The 17,327-nt window shown below is 36.9% G+C and overlaps 1 protein-coding gene across 3 annotated transcripts in view; it reads right to left on the bottom strand.

Moving 5' to 3' along the window:
- Positions 1-12,101: 12,101 nt before the first annotated feature.
- The window catches only part of LOC126281603 (uncharacterized), a 54,887-nt gene continuing 49,661 nt past the window's right edge, over positions 12,102-17,327 (bottom strand). For 2 of the 3 annotated variants that reach the window (XM_049980706.1, XM_049980705.1), the window contains 3 exons: positions 17,003-17,153; positions 13,754-13,833; positions 12,102-13,675 (listed from right to left, as the gene is read on the bottom strand). In XM_049980706.1, coding sequence (XP_049836663.1) covers positions 12,366-13,675; positions 13,754-13,833; positions 17,003-17,153 — 1,541 coding nt within the window. In that variant the 3' untranslated portion in view covers positions 12,102-12,365. The remainder of the gene's footprint in view (positions 13,676-13,753; positions 13,834-17,002; positions 17,154-17,327) is intronic. The other variant, XM_049980708.1, reaches the window with a different exon arrangement.

Here is a 17,327-nt window from a genome sequence, read left to right on the forward strand (position 1 = left end):
GTGAAAAATACCTCGTAGTCTTCAGGCACCTAAAGGACTATCATTAGGTAATTACGGGCGTTATCTGTGACAATTTGAGTGACAAGTACACCAGAGCGAAAGCCGCTTTAATTTAGCGCTTGTCACCAATATCGCAGAAACAATTTCATCAAGGGCATTCTACTGATCAACAACAATGCACCAATTACACCGACGACAATGCCGGCTGTTTATCAGTGCAACACTGGACGTGCCACATCTCCCTCTATGCAGCACCTGAGCCACACCAACTCTGCTCGACCGCTACTGACAGCGACATGAAGGCCGCGCCTGCTGGCTCACTGACCTCGACCCAGTCAAAACAAATAGCTGCATGACATACTATCCCACCACGGCTACTGCACCCGCATCTTGTCAACAACTCGCCAACACTATGAAAGCCTACCGCCTGCAACTTTTTCACTCACCCCAGACGACGATTTCAGCCGTCTCAATGCTTCATACAGCAGTGAACGTGTTCACACTCCGCCACCGCCGAGTACTGAGTTTCACATTCGCAATCGCACACACACAATCTCTTCCACTCAAACTGTTATGTCAATACTGTGCCGCCAACCTTGTCTTGTACGCCAGGTTACCCTTTGATAGAGAGAGATTGTGATTTTGACACCATCTTACTCAGTGATACACAGCAGACTGCTTCACGATGTACATTTTCGCCTGAACAACTGCAACAGCTACGTGAACAAATTGCGACATACAACTTGTTGGTACAAGATCAGTTACACATGCTGCAGCCGACACTGACTGAGCAAGACATGCAACGGATGCTCCTGTCATTGTTCCGCCTCCGACTGCTGATGATCCTTTGCCGTTACTACCAGCTACAACTAATACCCTGATGATCACGCTACATGCATCTATAGTACCAGATGTCACAACTGTCATCATCTCACCGCCTCAAGTGGAAATTCTACGTTACTGATGTGGTACAAGCAACTTATTTACGCCACTGCCACCTTTCCTTGGAAGTTCCAGACACTTTGTTTCTGTACCATGGCATAACCAGCCACATTCCAGTGCCGCCCTCTTCACTACCTCCGCAATGTATGACCAACACATCTGCCGTTTCTGCTTTGATGAGTGAGCATCTTTCCGCTCCGACACATGACCGTGCGGCAGTTTCTCGCGAGCAACTTGCAGCCTTACGACTCGACCGCAGCGCCGGCAGTGACAGCAAACACGCAGCTCCAGCTCCATCGAACTGTGTCGCCTTTCCGCCACGGATCAGCAGTTCATCCGCCGATTCGACTTTTTCATGTTCACATTACCTCTCATTGCCTTCCTGCTCCGACCATGGTTTCACCGACCACGTCCGCCTTCCACCACCTCTCGCCATCACCATGCCTCATGCACAGGGCTCACAGCTGCACCTCCCAACCCACAATCACAGCTGTTTCGCACATCAAAACACTGACATTGTCAACTTCGCTTGGAACATCCTGCCATCTACTGCTGTAACACACTCGCTGTCCACGGACTCTGAGGTGACGCTTCAGTCTACACCGAAGTCATCCGCCGCCAAGGTCAGTCATGTGCAGCTTACTGTTTTCTCCCCTGCTGCAACATTAAGCGCCTCTATAACTCTGTCATTACTGCGAGTGTTGCTCATCCGGCATCTCTTACGCACCCGTTAAGCCACAGCATGCTTGCTCCTATATGTCATGCGGAAAATAACAAACTGTTACCGGACACATTACACTTACCGCCGTGTTCGCCAGCAAATACTTTGGCAATACATCGCATCGCATCTTCGACGCACTCCGCACCTTTGATCGGATCAAAACCCCGCTGCACCACAAAGCCTCAGCACGACTATGTTCTCCCCACCGACACCTTCTGCTTCCACCGTGCCATCAGCAGCAGGGCACAGTCAACATGTGGACGCCTTCTGCACCTTCCCTCCACTGATCGCACCTACCAAGACATTGAGAAATGGATCAATCGCATCTCGCACTAGCGCCTGCCACAACACGATCGGTCATGCGTACTTGTGCCATCAGCCGGCTGGGTGCACACAGGCACACCATCCTTATCGTGCTCCGCACTACCGGCGGAGGCTTGGTGGCGGTTATCGACAGAAAGAGACGACCGCCTCATCTTTGAGAATGAACTTGTTTTTGTCTAAGTCCAACACACACGAAGCTCACTCTGCACCTTAATTCGCCATGTTTGCGACTAGCGCTGACTATCGGCAAATTACCAAACTATGCTGTGGTGGTATACATGGAAAAAAACTTTCAGGGATTCTCTTCAAAATGACATATGTATGATTCCTGTAAAATGTTTGGTTCTTGTGCAATAAATAACTGAAAGTGTTGCCAGACTTTATGTACACCCTGTATAATACAGACAAGCTTACTATAACAAAAGAATCAATTAAAAACTAACAAGACAAAATTAAAGTAGCTAAACATGGCAACTGGCAAGACATATTCAAAGAAATTAATAATACTGCACAGAAAGTATTTGGGTCAATAAAAAACAAAAGCAAAATATGGTCGAAAGAAATATGTGAAGAAGCCGTAGCAGAGAGGACTAAAAGGTGGGAAAAATGGAACTGCTGAAAGAAAATTGAAGATTATGATCAATTTAAACAACAAAGGAAGGAAACAGCCACATTAATCAAAAATACCAAACGTGGTTTTGAAAAGGAGAAATTTTTGGAAATAGACAAAAATTTTGTAAAGAAATTAAAGTGGTACCAAACTCCAAATGTCTGTTTCAAAATTGAAAACTGTTATTAAGCAATATCGAGTATTTGAAATACTAGCAAGGCATTTTCTTCAGCTTCTGAACTGTTTTAAACCAAATCATAAATTGGAATGCTGAGATATTAACGAAAATCTGGAAGAAGATTTGCCATCAACTATAGAGGAAATTCAAGAAGTAATTATGGCCCTCAAAAACAACAAAGCTGGTGTAGAAGATCCTATTACAGCTAAACTTTTGAAATGGACCTTGCCAAACATAGCAGAGGAGCTAAATTTACTTTTTGAAGAAATCTAGAAAACAGAAAAAATTGCAGAGTAATGGATAGTTGCCTTGATACACCCAGTCCACAAAAAAAGTAATAAACAGTATGTAAACAACTACAGAGGAAACTGTTTACTGCCAGTAGCATAAGTATTTTCCTTGGTTTTATTAAGCAGAATAGAAACAACACTAGACAGTCATTTAGATGAATATCAAGGTGGTTTCAGGAAAGCAAGGTCATGCTCAGAGCAAATATTTAATGTAAAGTCAGTAATCCATCACAGCTTACCTAAATCAAAGGATATTGTAGTTATGTTTGTGGATTTCAAAAAGGCTTTTGATTCTGTTTACAGAGAAACCATATATAAAATAATCTGAGAATTTGGACTGAAGTCTGAACTGGCGAACCTAATCCATGTTAACACTTACAGATACAGTCTGTAAAGTAAAATTTATGGAGGAAATATAACAGCCTTTCAAAATAAAAACAGGTGTACGAGAAGGTGACAGCCTATCACAATTCTTTTTAATAGTGTGTTGGAGAAAATAGTAAGAATTTGGAACAAAAAACTTATTGAACTCAACATGTCACCTATAAAGTTAGGAAGACAAGAGGAAGCAAGAAGACAAGATGAAGCAAAAAGATCGAAATCAACTGTCTTTCATTTGCAGATGATATTGCTACGCTTTCCGAAAAAGTGGCATCAGCTATCAACAGAGGACAGGTTGCATAAAATGAGGATAGCATATGGTATCACCAAAGATCTCTACAATAAAAAGTGTGTATCCAAAGATGCAAAAATGAAGAAGCCAGAATGCCTATATGCAAGCAAACGCCTGACATTAAACTATAATTTTGATAAATTAGAACTACTAGAAAGGTGAATAAGTATTAAGACCACAAAAAACAGCAGAAGGTTGGAAATTATGAAGTAATGCTGAAATATAGCAAAATATAGACTCATGCTGTTCATACATCTATTTCAAATGCCAGACAGTAGATTAACTAATAAGATTTTCAAATATTTGTGTGATAAGAAGTCCGCAAGCTGGGTCAACGAAGCAAAACAGCAGCTACAAAGATCAATATAAAAACAGAAGGTATAAACAATAGAGAAGCTTTTCAGGAAAAAGTATTGAAAATGGAAGGATTCCAAGGCTGGATAGCTAAAAAGACTGGTTCAAAATGGTCTGCAGTAAAGATGAAGGTATTCTGGAAGAAATGAAAAGAATGAAGAATTGAAATTGGAACATGCTGCCCAGATGGCCTATTTGCAGTAAAACAAAAAGGTAACTGAAATTTAAGCATCATATTTTCTCCAATTTCTGCAATTTCTCTAAAGAAAATATGGTGTTTATTTACATCTTCTCCTGTCAGTTGTGGTGAGATACTTGTACTATTCAATAAATTTTCCCATTCTGCTTGTCATTATTCACTTTGGTAACTTAAAAAAGTAGGGGAATGGGAGAAGTTAGTTTTACTCTAAGGTTATTGGAAAATGATGTCAAAACAATGAGTACTTGTCAACTGCTGTTCATGGTCACAAGTTTCACATAAGTATTGTATGGGAGAGGACCTTTGGAAATTGCTAAATATTTGGAAAAAAACTTGATTTGGTTGCACCAATTCGAGCTGTGTCCTCAGATTCCTCATTAATCACACTTTTAGAAATCATATTTATGGAAATAAACAGCCAAGTATTTGTGACAAGCAAGAACATAAATGTCACTACTGCTCATTTCACTAACATCAATTTATAATTTGGCCATGATAAGTTGTTGACTTTGCTGGTGCTGCCAGAAGCGGGGAAAATTGGCAATAGCTGAAAGATATTTATTTGTCCCCCAGTACAAACAATATTTGCAACAGTGTCACATCTGCTTTTTATAGGCACAGCACACAGGTTATAGTGCCAGCACAGGCAATGGAGAGAAGTGGTAAGCTTAGGTTCCTGCTTAACCACACCCTCAGAAATCTTAAAACATATTCTGGAAAAAAAGTGTCAAATGTTTGTGAAAACCAAGATTACAAAAGTCTAACAACTCAATCTGGAGAGAAAATGCTCTAATATGTAAACAACATCAAATACTGCAGAACATACTTCCATTACATTAATAAGAAAGTCCCAGAATCTTCCACAAATGTGAAGGTGTATAGAAAATGTTTGAATATAACAGGATGCAAACCTACTTCTTACGACTCTGTATAAGGTTTAGGTGGGTAGATCATGTAACTACTGAGGAGATACTGAATAGAATTGGGGAGGAGAGAAATTTGTGGCACAGCCTGATTAGAAGGCAGGATCGGTTGATAGGACACATTCTGAGACATCGAGGGATCAGCATCTAAGTACTGGAGGGAAGTATGTGAGGGGGGGCATCAAAATCTTACAGAGACAAAGAGATGAGTACAGGTAGTTGATTCAGAAGGATGTTGTTTGGATTAGTTATTCGGATATGATGAGTCTTGCACAGAATGGAGAGGTGTATCAAACCAGTCTTCAGACTGAAGAGCACAACAACAAACAACTCCATGTCTCCCCACTACACTATTATGACAGCACATAACTTTCAACAACAGATGGCTTTCATCTTAGGATCTCATGAAGAGTTTTGCTGCTGATGTCACTAACTGGCACTGAACTATAACAAGTATTACCCAGAGTGATGTGTTGTGATAAATCTTCAATGTGTTGTTGCCTTGAAATGGCATACTGTCATAACACAAAAACAATTAAATCCACTGTGATGTCTCTGAAGGTCTTCATTTGTCAATTGCTATCAAATTCTGAGGTTACATTAAATTTTATGGAAGACATGTCATTTTGGTTGGTTGGTTTGTGGGGGTTGAAGGGCCCAGACTCCAAAGGCTATCGGTCCCCACATCACTTCGAGTGACACTAGCTGCTCCCTAACGCAACACATTAGATTGTCACTGGAGAACCAGAGAGCTACTGTAATTTGGGGAGAAAAAGGGGTTGGGCTTGTTCATATTTCTTTCTGAGTGCAGAAGGAAGTCTTTTCAGCCAAAGATTCATATCTTAATTGAGTCTCCCAATGTGCGGAATATTTAAAAAGTAAACACATTCTTTTGATGTGAGTCTGAGAGCTTCGAACCTAAAACCAGAAGACTCTTTTTGAATTATTGAATGGATACTGAAAAGAAGTTTATGCAGGAGAATGTGGAGAAAGCTTGCAAAGTGCTTAAGCTGGGAATATGACACTATGAATTCTTCTAGTTAAAAGCTTGCATTTACGAGAATATGATCACAATGTATAAGTGAATACTCCTATGAATCCAAGAGCAACAATTCAATTCAGTAATATTCGACGGCGACAGCAGCTTGCAAAAGTAGAAGCAAAAAATACATCAAGGCCACAAAGCAGAAGACAATTTTGAACTTTATCTTTCAAAATAACATATGTTGTACCCACATTATTACCAGATGTACAGTATCCAGCTTGGAAACATAAAAACTAATGTTATCATTGTACAAGTACCAGAGAAACTGCAACCTGCTCAAACACATCAGACACTAAACAGTCTTGAAGGCACCTAAATGGATCATTTTGTGTCCAAGTCTATGTCAAAATAGGAGGGATTTGGAGCAATTGAAAGGTGAATTCCCACTTCACATTCGGAACACATATTAACAAATGAGAATGTGAGTTTATACTTATTTACTACACAAAACAAAACAAAACTATTTCATTACATGAGAAGACTTATACTGACAGGTTAACTACTACAAATGAATGTCATTGTTCACAGCCCATAAGAACAAATTACTGTTATTCTCTATACACTTGACAAAAATGATGACAGAATAGTAGAAATAATGGAGAACAATAACTTTCCCCAGTTTTTAAATGTCAACAAAATCAAAAAGACTGTCTTTAGTACAATAAAATCCTCACAAAACGCAAGTAGCGTTGCCTCCCTAAAACTGCAGCAAGATAAGTTTGCTCATTATACATGAAGCTTATGATGTGATCTGCAAACAAGAATAAAATATCCACAGACTCGTCTGTGTTAAATTTTTTTACTTTAACATGAAAAAAATTAAACTGACAAATTATGTTATGCATGTGGACCAACTGTATGTTACAGTATCTTTTCTGATTTTGCTTCAGTCATACCATATAGAGGCAGAAAGTGTACTCTATTGTCTCCAATAACATGGGCTGAATAGGGTTAGCGCAGTAACCTCCCACTGCACAGCAGTGTGATGAGTTGTCTATGATTATAAATGCTATTTCATGTGCTCTGTTGCTGATTTACAGATATTTTGAGTTATGTATGTGCAATTCTGCAATGGTACAGATTATTGGTGGAGCTTGATTATAAATTAAACCGAAATACATGGTTGCCAAGCGAATATTTTGATCAAAATTAACAGTTGGCGCTGCCATCTCCTAAATCGTGGTGACAACACCTTCCTATTTTGTGCTGGGTTGCAAATCAGATGCTTTTTCAAGCCCCTGAAGGGTATAGAAAATTTTAACAAATGGAAGTAAGTTATCCTAGGAGAAGACAAGGAGCTAACAAGAAACTCATACTTTGCTGAAAATTTGATATTAAGAACAGACAAATTGATTATTGATAGAAAGGAAGTAGAATTGCCCAGAATTAACTGTCACTTGAAACCAAATTCGGTTCCTCAAATTTTCCTGAATTTGCCCTAGTATTTGTCTACCCCATTAAAGCTAAGAAAATCTCCCACAAAAAGGAAAGCTGTTTGTAAAATTGTGAATAAAGCACCCATCAAATGTTTACGAATTTGTGAAAGTGATACCACTTCTGGTTTCAGCAGCACCCAGTTGTTTGGTAAAAGTCTACATCAGTTGATCTGCTTGATGAAGTAACTGTATTGAAACTACAAACAAAAAAATTAAAAACTACCTTGGCTAGGGGAAACAATAAACTCAAGTCAGACAAGGCTAGAGCAATCGTGCCGCAGACAGAAGCATGTAGACTTAAGAAATGTAAATGTAGTGAAAGCTTATCTAGTAAGTAAAAAAATACTTGCATATACTATCTTACAGAAGTGCCAGAGGAAGGATATATAAGGAGTGAGATAAAATAGTGAATTTCTTCTAGAGTTTTTATTATACATTGAATCTCCTAAGGGTTATAGGTACTGCTTCCTGCATTTGAGGAGACTCTTAAAAGGTTGAAATGCACATACGGTGTTAGCAAGACAGCCATAGATGTTTTAAGGAGAATTTTAGAGAAGAAACTGATAAAAACATAAAATAATGGGTAATTATCTTTGATGGGGTTACACTGAGAGAGGATATTCAGTTCAATGGGTTCTCTTTATTGTAGACTTTGGCCGTATGATGCCCGCAGACCAAAATTAAGTCTTAGCTGATCATGCCCTTGTTTTCATGTTTTTAACTCTGGGATAATGTTGGGTGCAACCAGTTGTAGTCTATGCCAACAGAAATGCAACTCCTGGAGAACTGATAGAAAAAGTTTTAATTCACATTCTAATACAACTGGAGCAGGTAGAGTGTAGAATTTATATGCGATGGCAGTCAATCTAACGAACAAGCCCAGAAACATTTGCAAGTATCAGGAAAGAAGGGGAATACTAAATGCTATCTTCAAAATCCTGTTGATGGAAATAGAAAAGGTTGAGCTTTTTCAGGTGCAGTACATATTTTGAAATACATACACAACCACTTTCATGATAAATGTACTGCGCTGTTTGGAACTGACATCACGAGGTATGGATTTCTTGAATGTGCTTATAAAGTTGACAGTTCAGTACAGTTTGCTGGTGTAAAGGCATGTAGTAAACTGACATATGCACACATCCACCCGACTTCCTTTCAGCAAATGGTGCTTGCCTTCTTTTCCTGTTATTTAATACCAGAATGTCAAAAGCTTTACCTTTTTATTTTAATTTTATTTTTTATAGACAGAAAGTGGCATCATGGGATTTGAGGATTGTGAGCCAACTGAAAAATTTACTCAGTATATAAGCGATGTTCACAATGCTCCAAATTAAAAAACAACATAATGTGATACGAGAAAAGATTCAGATCACCATAAAATTCTGCAGCGTATTTTTCATAGTCTAGCTGATCCAGACAGAAATTTTGCTTCAAACAGAACACTGGAACCGCTCAGAGTAACAGTACAGAGCACATTAGAAATATCTGAATATTTGTGAAATAAAAGATTCAGACACATATTGACTGCCAATTTCAATCAGGATCCCCTAGAGTGACATTTTGGTATTATTTGATCAGTGACCTGCGATGACCACCCTTCACCAGTAAACTTTCTACATTTACATATGCTCCAGTCAATACATGTGCCTGTCAAGAAAGTTTTATCATAGGGAGGGAATTGTAAATGAGGGACAGAACCCACTCTCACATCCTATGTCAGTCAGGTATGAATCTTGGCAAAGAAGACTAAAAAGGAATATACTGACATCAAAAAATCTGTACTGCGTAGTATAGAAGAAAAACTGATTGTCATAAACGCCATTGAAAATCATTCTAAGTGGGAAGCCTATAAGTCCTCAAACAGTGTTATTGATAATGCAATAAATAAATTAAAAAAATGAATTGTACACAACACAGCAAGTTATGTTGTACTTCAGGCCTCAAAAATCACTAAATGTTGTGCCAAAGAATTCTGCAATAGAAAATGGTCCTTTTTCACTTTTCAGTGACTCTAAGAACTATGGTGCCCATCAAGGACAAAGTTATTTATGTTACCTTTCAGAAGCGTTAAATGTCTTCCTACAGGAAGAATAAACCTTAAGTGCTAATCTTTCTTCTCCATCTGCATTCTGGGATGACTTGTTCTATGACTGTTTGTAAAGCATTGCAAAAATACAAATGAAGACTTCTGGCTTGGCTTGTAGTGCAGAACATGCCTTGGAGACTGTACACACACTAATTTCTTGCTACATGAAATGTCAGTTTTGTTTCAAAGTGAAAGAACTCAGCTAGGGACTCGAGGGGGAAAAAAAAGTAAATCAACAAGGAAACTTTCCAAAGTGTCCAGCAGTTTAAGGTGAGAAAACATGTAGAATTTTTTTTTTTAAATTTCTTATTTTAGTGTGTAGTAATTTTTATTTGTGGCCTAGTTTTGCTCTATGGTCTGTTAGACCTATGAGAATTTTCTTCTTTTCCACTGTACACACACTCTATTATGCCACTTTTGGCCAAGCAGCATTTATTTGAAGAGTACTCTTGTTGGCCGCGTGAGCTATAGGTGCTGGTGCATTTTTGGCTGACTAGTGGCCAAGAAAATCTAAGCCCTGCAAGAAAGGCTGGAGAGTAATAGTTGAAAACACAACATTGGGAGAAGATTAAAGATCGACAATGTTCTGCAATATATATTACAGAATTGAAAACTTTTCATAAGAAATGACTTGTACTATTATAGCTCTAGATTATTCACAGCATTACTAAAAGCGAATTACTAATATGTTATTCTTAGTAGTAGGATTTCACAATCATTATTCAGTTGGTCAGCCGTAGAAATACAAAGTGATGTAAGAATAAATATTCGTATTGCCATATAACATTCAGTGATTCGATTTTTTTTCCCCGCTTGCTACTTTAATACACTGACAATCCAAAAATTAATTATTGTGTGCAAAATCATGCAGTTTGTGCATTGCTGTGTTCTCTTATTTCCATGTCTGAACAATTAAAAAATCAATTATCAGTATTGAGCCAGGGCTTAAATAGTCTAGTTTAAGCACATTCCCACAGCGCACATGAGAATGGTGACTCTGTAACACGTAAAACAGAGGTACAAATGCGTGGGAGAGTAGTGCTAAACTGGAACTAGTGCCGCCAAGCGGTGAAAAGGGTGTACTCGACTAGTGGTCAGACTTTCTACCTTCTATACACTGTGCACCAGTTATTCTACACAAGTTACTACTAATGAAATCTCTTTGTCCAATTGTGATGCTTCAAGAGTAGTATATACACACTTTTTAATAGGAGGTATGAAAAACTTTGCTTCAAGCATGTGACATATTCTATGCTTAAAAAAATAGTATCCATGGAATCCTGCATTGATAACTTGTTTACAATACCTGAGAAGGAAAGTTGCTATTCGCCATGTAGCGGAGATGCTGAGTCGCGATAGGCACAATAAATAGATTCACACAATCATAGCTTTCGGCCATTAAGGCCTTTGTCAGCAGTAGACACACGCACACACACACACACACTCACACAAATGCAACTAGCACGCACGTCTGCAGTCTCACAGAGCTGAAACTGCACTGCCATTGTTACATTCCATCCCACATTTTCCATTGTTTCATTATAACCTGTTTACAACATATTTAAATACTTCTTGGAATTATACATTCCCATAAAAAAGCTGTATTACCAAGCAAATGGTCCCAATTATATAAAATTATTATGCTGCTTTCAAAGAGCATGTTATTAAAGCCAAAAATCAACAACATTTTGTCCTCTCATTCTGCCAACACTTCTGAAAACAAGCGTGACTAAGATTGAACGAAACATTCATACATATTTTAATGAATTACTTCTACATAATTAAAACAACAAAATGCTTCATCTATTTACTATATGCAATGTTACATAAACATTAATGTTTTAACAAGTTTATAATTTTTGTTTATTATGTACAAAACTGTATACACATAAAATATTTATAAGTCTCTGTGAATAATTAAATACAAAAATTGAGAAAGTAAAATACTTTGATATTTACAGTCTATGTACACCCAAAACACAATTCACTCAAAACAATCTATCCGCACTAGCGAAAATCAGAAATTCACAAGAACTTGTTGCACATTTCCTCTATAAATATTTATGTACAATATCACAAAATTAGAAACAATTTTATCTGCTGAATGGAATAAATAAGATGCAGTTACTACCCTGCCATAATGAGCAAGACTGTTTAATTGCACTATTAAATTAGTTGCTCATGAGGATTCAAAATAAATAAAATTTATGATATACTCTTGCAGTATGTTGACGCCTGTAAATTTGTCTCCTTTGAATGATACCATGATGGAATAAATTAAAAACAAACACAAGCACAAAGTATAAAAAAAGGCCAATTCACACAATAACAGAATAATATTCTGAAGCACATAAACATGTGTATGAACAGATACCTTGAAGAAAAGATTAACAATCAAAATCTATATATTACAGACATCACAGAAATTTTCATTGCAGGTACCACACTGTACCACTTCTCTTTATCATAGTGTTCACCTACTGGGGAATTGTATTCAACTGCAGCAATTTTGCTGGACAGTAGCATCACACTTCAGAAGAATGACACAATGTACACAACACTTCAAAAGATGCAAGATGTATTATTGTCTTTCACTGTGATTTACAGCATCTGAATTACCAGTTGTAGCCAACATACTATCTGTTGTCCATCCAGCTTGTGTAAAAATAGAACCTTGTAATATTCCAGAATTTAAGGTTGACACACTATTTACGTTGAGATGTGGAAGTGTACTGTTCAACTTTAAACTCACTGGTGACACAGGTTCACTCCCGGTCTCTGTAGATTTACACATCTGAGGTGAAGTATATACTGGGACAGAGGGTGGACTCAAATACTGTGTATCTGGGGACTGAGGTAATACATTGGACTGGATTGCATCAGATATCACAGGAGATTCACAAGGCACATGCCAGCTTGAAACACTGCTCACAGAAGAAGTTGCTTGGCACACTGTTGAAGATGGCACAAAATTATCATCACGACTTGCACAAGGTACAGAAAGGATTTGTCCACGTGCATCACTGTATGTTGGAGGTGATACTGAATAATTTAGTGCAGGTGTAGCAGTTTCAGGAAGTGTCAGAACAGGTGTTGGTATACTTCCAATCTGTCCTGGAACTATTGGTATTGTTTCTCCAGTTTTACCCTTCACATACAGTTTCCCTCCTTCGATCTTAAATATACACTGCCCAGAAGACCTATCCCGTGAAACACTGACTGGCACAATGGTTGGCGGATTCAAATCTTGCTGTATATTCACACCTGAACTACTGGAGGCAACTATCCCATTTAATAAGGAAGATGGCATTGGCTCACAATTTACCACATTACTATGTAGTCCCAACATATTCACTACCGACTTTGTTTGTACATCAGGATAAATTATGATATGCTTTTCTGCACTACTAACATTTGGCACTTCTTTGTGACAGGTTTGGTACGTTTCTGGATTCACTTCGAGATTAGTGGAACAAGAATTTTTTATATCACCAAAGCCACTTTCCTCATCTGATAGACTGATTACTTCCACACCATTTCTTTGGTCCCGATTTAATGCACTCGGTGAGGTTTTATTTAAGGCACTCTTGATCTTGCTACTAAGATTACTGACACTCAGTGTAGTTTGTTCTAAATCTCCAAGCTTTCTTTCTTCAACACTGCTGGAAGCTTGGTCTATTGTCCTAAGATCTAGAGTGCTGCACTGTCTCTCTAATTTAACACTTATATTTTCTGAACCTGAACTACACAACTGCTGATCTTCACATGCACTAAAAGAGTGAGTTTGGAACTTTCCACTTCCCTTATTTTTGTTTGGATCAGAGTTTTTATTCTGCACACTTTCATCATTTTGTCCAGTTTCTGGCATCATCTGATCATCTGACAGGTAATCTGCAAAGAAATAGAATTGCTGTTAATTGTCTTTATATATTTTACATAAATTGTACCTTATAATTTCAAGGTACTAACCATCCAGATCACTGTCACTACTGGCAATGTCAATAACTGCATCATTTCTATCTGTTTTATCTGTTGAGCCTTCAGTATTGCTGATATGAAAGAAAAAGAGAACTTTAATAAATCTGAAGACAGAGAGTTTGTATAAACTTGCTAACAACATGGCTCTTAAATCTGTACTTCACATATAAATAATCATTGAAATTATCCAAAATACAATAATTTAGATTAAGCCACTCAGTAAAAATGCAGCAAGAAATGCCGTTGTCTTAATCGAGAACAGAAACTTTTCAGATCCCCTTCATTTTCCACATAAATGAAGACACTGAAGATTGTAAAAGCATCTTAGTTTTATGACAAGAATTTTAAAACCTCATTGCAGTTGAAGAAGTATGATACCAGATGAACAACTGATCACCAATGACCTCAGAACTCAAACAGAAAACAATGAATCAAAATGTGTACTTAAGCAGGGACATAATATCTACAAAGTAAAAATAATATAGATTCAATCCATTCAAAGATAATATTTCACTTATTGTTATTTGATAAGTGTAAATACGATTAAGTAAATATTAAGCTAGTGGTACGAAATAAACAGCAGCCACTTAGCGTAACTGAAGCAGAAGCATCATTATTCAAAGCAGTGGTTTTCTTGCCAATTTACTATGTTGATTTAGCAAGTGTAAGCACAAACAGTGTCAGCAATTCAGTGTTCCTTTATTGCTAAAACAGTAAACAGCTGCTTCTCTTTGTTAATGTGTACTGTGATACATTCACAGGGTGTCCAACGACTGATAATCTTCACATTAAAGGTTCTTTACAGGTTTCTCAAGACAAATTTCTTTCATGTTACCTTTTTCTTAAATCTTAGACCAAAACATCATTTTTCAAAACATTATATTGATAATTATTACAACATTAAGTTATTTCTTAAGTAGTATAAATTACAAATAAAAAACTAAAATATTTTTAAAATATTAAATGCTGTATATTGATTTAAAGGCGATAAAAATGAACACACAATTTCTTTAAATTTTCTATCTCTGCTGAAATCTTTGAGGCTTCACTCTTTTTGAATTCTTTGATTTCATCTTCTTTCGTTTGTTCAATAATCATTCCTCCTCCTCTCTTTCACTTTCCTTCATCTTAATGTTTCCTACTGCCTTCGTACAAACAACGTGCATTGCAAAAACAGTATATAAGACTTGAAACTGTCAACTACATTTTCAACTATAATTTTGAAGTTTGATGACAATCCAACATTAAAAAAAGGGAGGGGGGAAGGTGAATACACTAATTACTTAATACTGATAATTGTGTAAATGCTGCAAAATGAGACATGATTATAAATGTCTAAAATTTTATTTATCTTGTCCTGTTTGAATAATTGTTTTACGACCACCTTGATTTAATTGCATTACTACTCAAGATTATTACTGCCACTCCGCTCGTCAAAATAGCCAAGTTTTCATTACCACTCAAGGTTATTATTGCCACTCCACACATCAAAATTGCCAAGTAAGCATTCACAAGCTACAGATCTATCAACAAAAGATTGCAGATTACCCCATGGCAAAATCGATGGCTAGCTTTTAACGTCTTCATTTATGTCGGCCTGTCAGCGTCGAGCAGTTGTTCAGCTACACAGACCTGTTCAATGCTTATCAGTACAAGTCATTACTCTTTTTGACTATGATATCCTGTTCTCGACTGCTGCCAACTACAGTGATCTAACGATTGATACAATAAGTGTTACTACAGGCTTAACGAAATTCCAAATATTGTACTTATTACTTCCGTGTGTTTCTACAACCATGGCTGATTTGTACTTTAACCCAGAATTCAAAGCAATGAATTCTCCTGTCTCTCCCCACCTCTGACACATCAGCTTCCTTGGATTCCCACCTCATGTGACAGCTCAACAAATGTTGACAGTTACGAATCACTGTGTAAACATTGGCTCACCAACAGGTAGTATGTGCATAACGTGTAACCCCCTTTGAATATTTGAATGCTATTTGAAATATGTATATCAATAAGTGTACGTACCGAAAAATTTTTAAAATGTCAAAGTATTTAAATAAAATTCAAGTTTTGGGGTTTTTTCCAATTTTGAAAATTCTTGGCCTTTTTCAGGTTTTCAAGATTTCAAGGTTGCTGGACACACTGATTCACTAACCATATTTCACTTTATGATGGTCTCTACGGAATATGTGAATGAATCTTTGTTTAAATCAACTCTTTTTTTTAAAATCATTAACTGACATCCAAATGATTCTGACAGAGAAGTGTAGGAACATGTTTAAAAAAGTTCTGCATTAAAGATTACACTCTTACATACTAGATTAATTCTATGGTATTGGTGAACAGGCTTAAAAATTAAAACAAAAAGTGATGCAGGACGAGAGACCATTAATGAGAGTCTTGGGAGGGACGTTCATGACTAGAGCTTCTTCTAAGTCTAATATTGAACTAAGCTCACAGGCCTTAAGTAAAAGATTGACGAAAGAACAGCCTGAATGATATTTATCCTGAGGACTTCAAAAACGTTTGTGAAAACGTTACAAAATATTTCAAAGAAACCAATTTATACACCAGTTTACAGCATCAGTGTGACACACCAGTTTACAGCATCAGTGTGACATAAATCTTTCTGTTTGCTGCAATAATATTTCATATTATTTCTTGAGGTCATCTTGTTGTTATATTTCCTTTAACGATCTTTTCTGAACACAGGCTCATGGAACATTGTGTACATGTTTAAGTTTATTTAGTTCTACTTCTTTAACTAGTTCCGAGTAATCAAATGCATCTTCTCACAAACTGTTAGATGCTCTATCACGATTATGAATATTCAGAAATTTATGTATTTTTATTTATTTGTTATGTACCATATCTGAAAGAAGATTCCTGGTAACATCCATCATTCTAATGCTGAGGTGCAAATAAAATACTCCAGTAATACATAAAAAAATAATAGATGACACTATAAATCACAAGACAATCCCTTGCATTATCACTCTATAAATAGATTAACAGCTTCAGTGTCAAATAAGTAATAAGTAATTCATTAATGAATCCAAAATATGGAAACACACAATTTAATAGATATTTAAAGAAATCGAAGAGAAACGATTTACTGGCAACAAATGGGCACTAAAGTATTAAACAACATTATTTGATGAGTCACTTATGAAAATGCGACCTTTCATCAAATGATTCTGTCAGTGGCTTGCTAATGCCTTGACGGTTACTTACCGTGATAAAAACAATGGGACTTTGCAAATATTTTCTTTATTATCAGCATCTTCACTTTCAGTTAACTCCACAACAGGTGGACTGTCATTCACCTCCCACACTTTTTTCAATTCACTGACTATATTTTCTACATCTTCCTTGTATGACATGCCTAGAAATAAAATAATACACCTAAAAATCTGCAGTCACAAAACAAGATAACAGACATTTTTACAAGAAATTGATGATAGACCAGCCGTTATTCTTTGTTCCACTTTTTATAAGCTACATAGCTAATGATATGAAGGAACACAATTAGTCACTGAGTACTGTGTGGAAGTAGTTA

The sequence above is a fragment of the Schistocerca gregaria genome, chromosome 7 (genome assembly GCF_023897955.1).
Source record: "Schistocerca gregaria isolate iqSchGreg1 chromosome 7, iqSchGreg1.2, whole genome shotgun sequence".
NCBI lineage: Eukaryota > Metazoa > Arthropoda > Insecta > Orthoptera > Acrididae > Schistocerca > Schistocerca gregaria.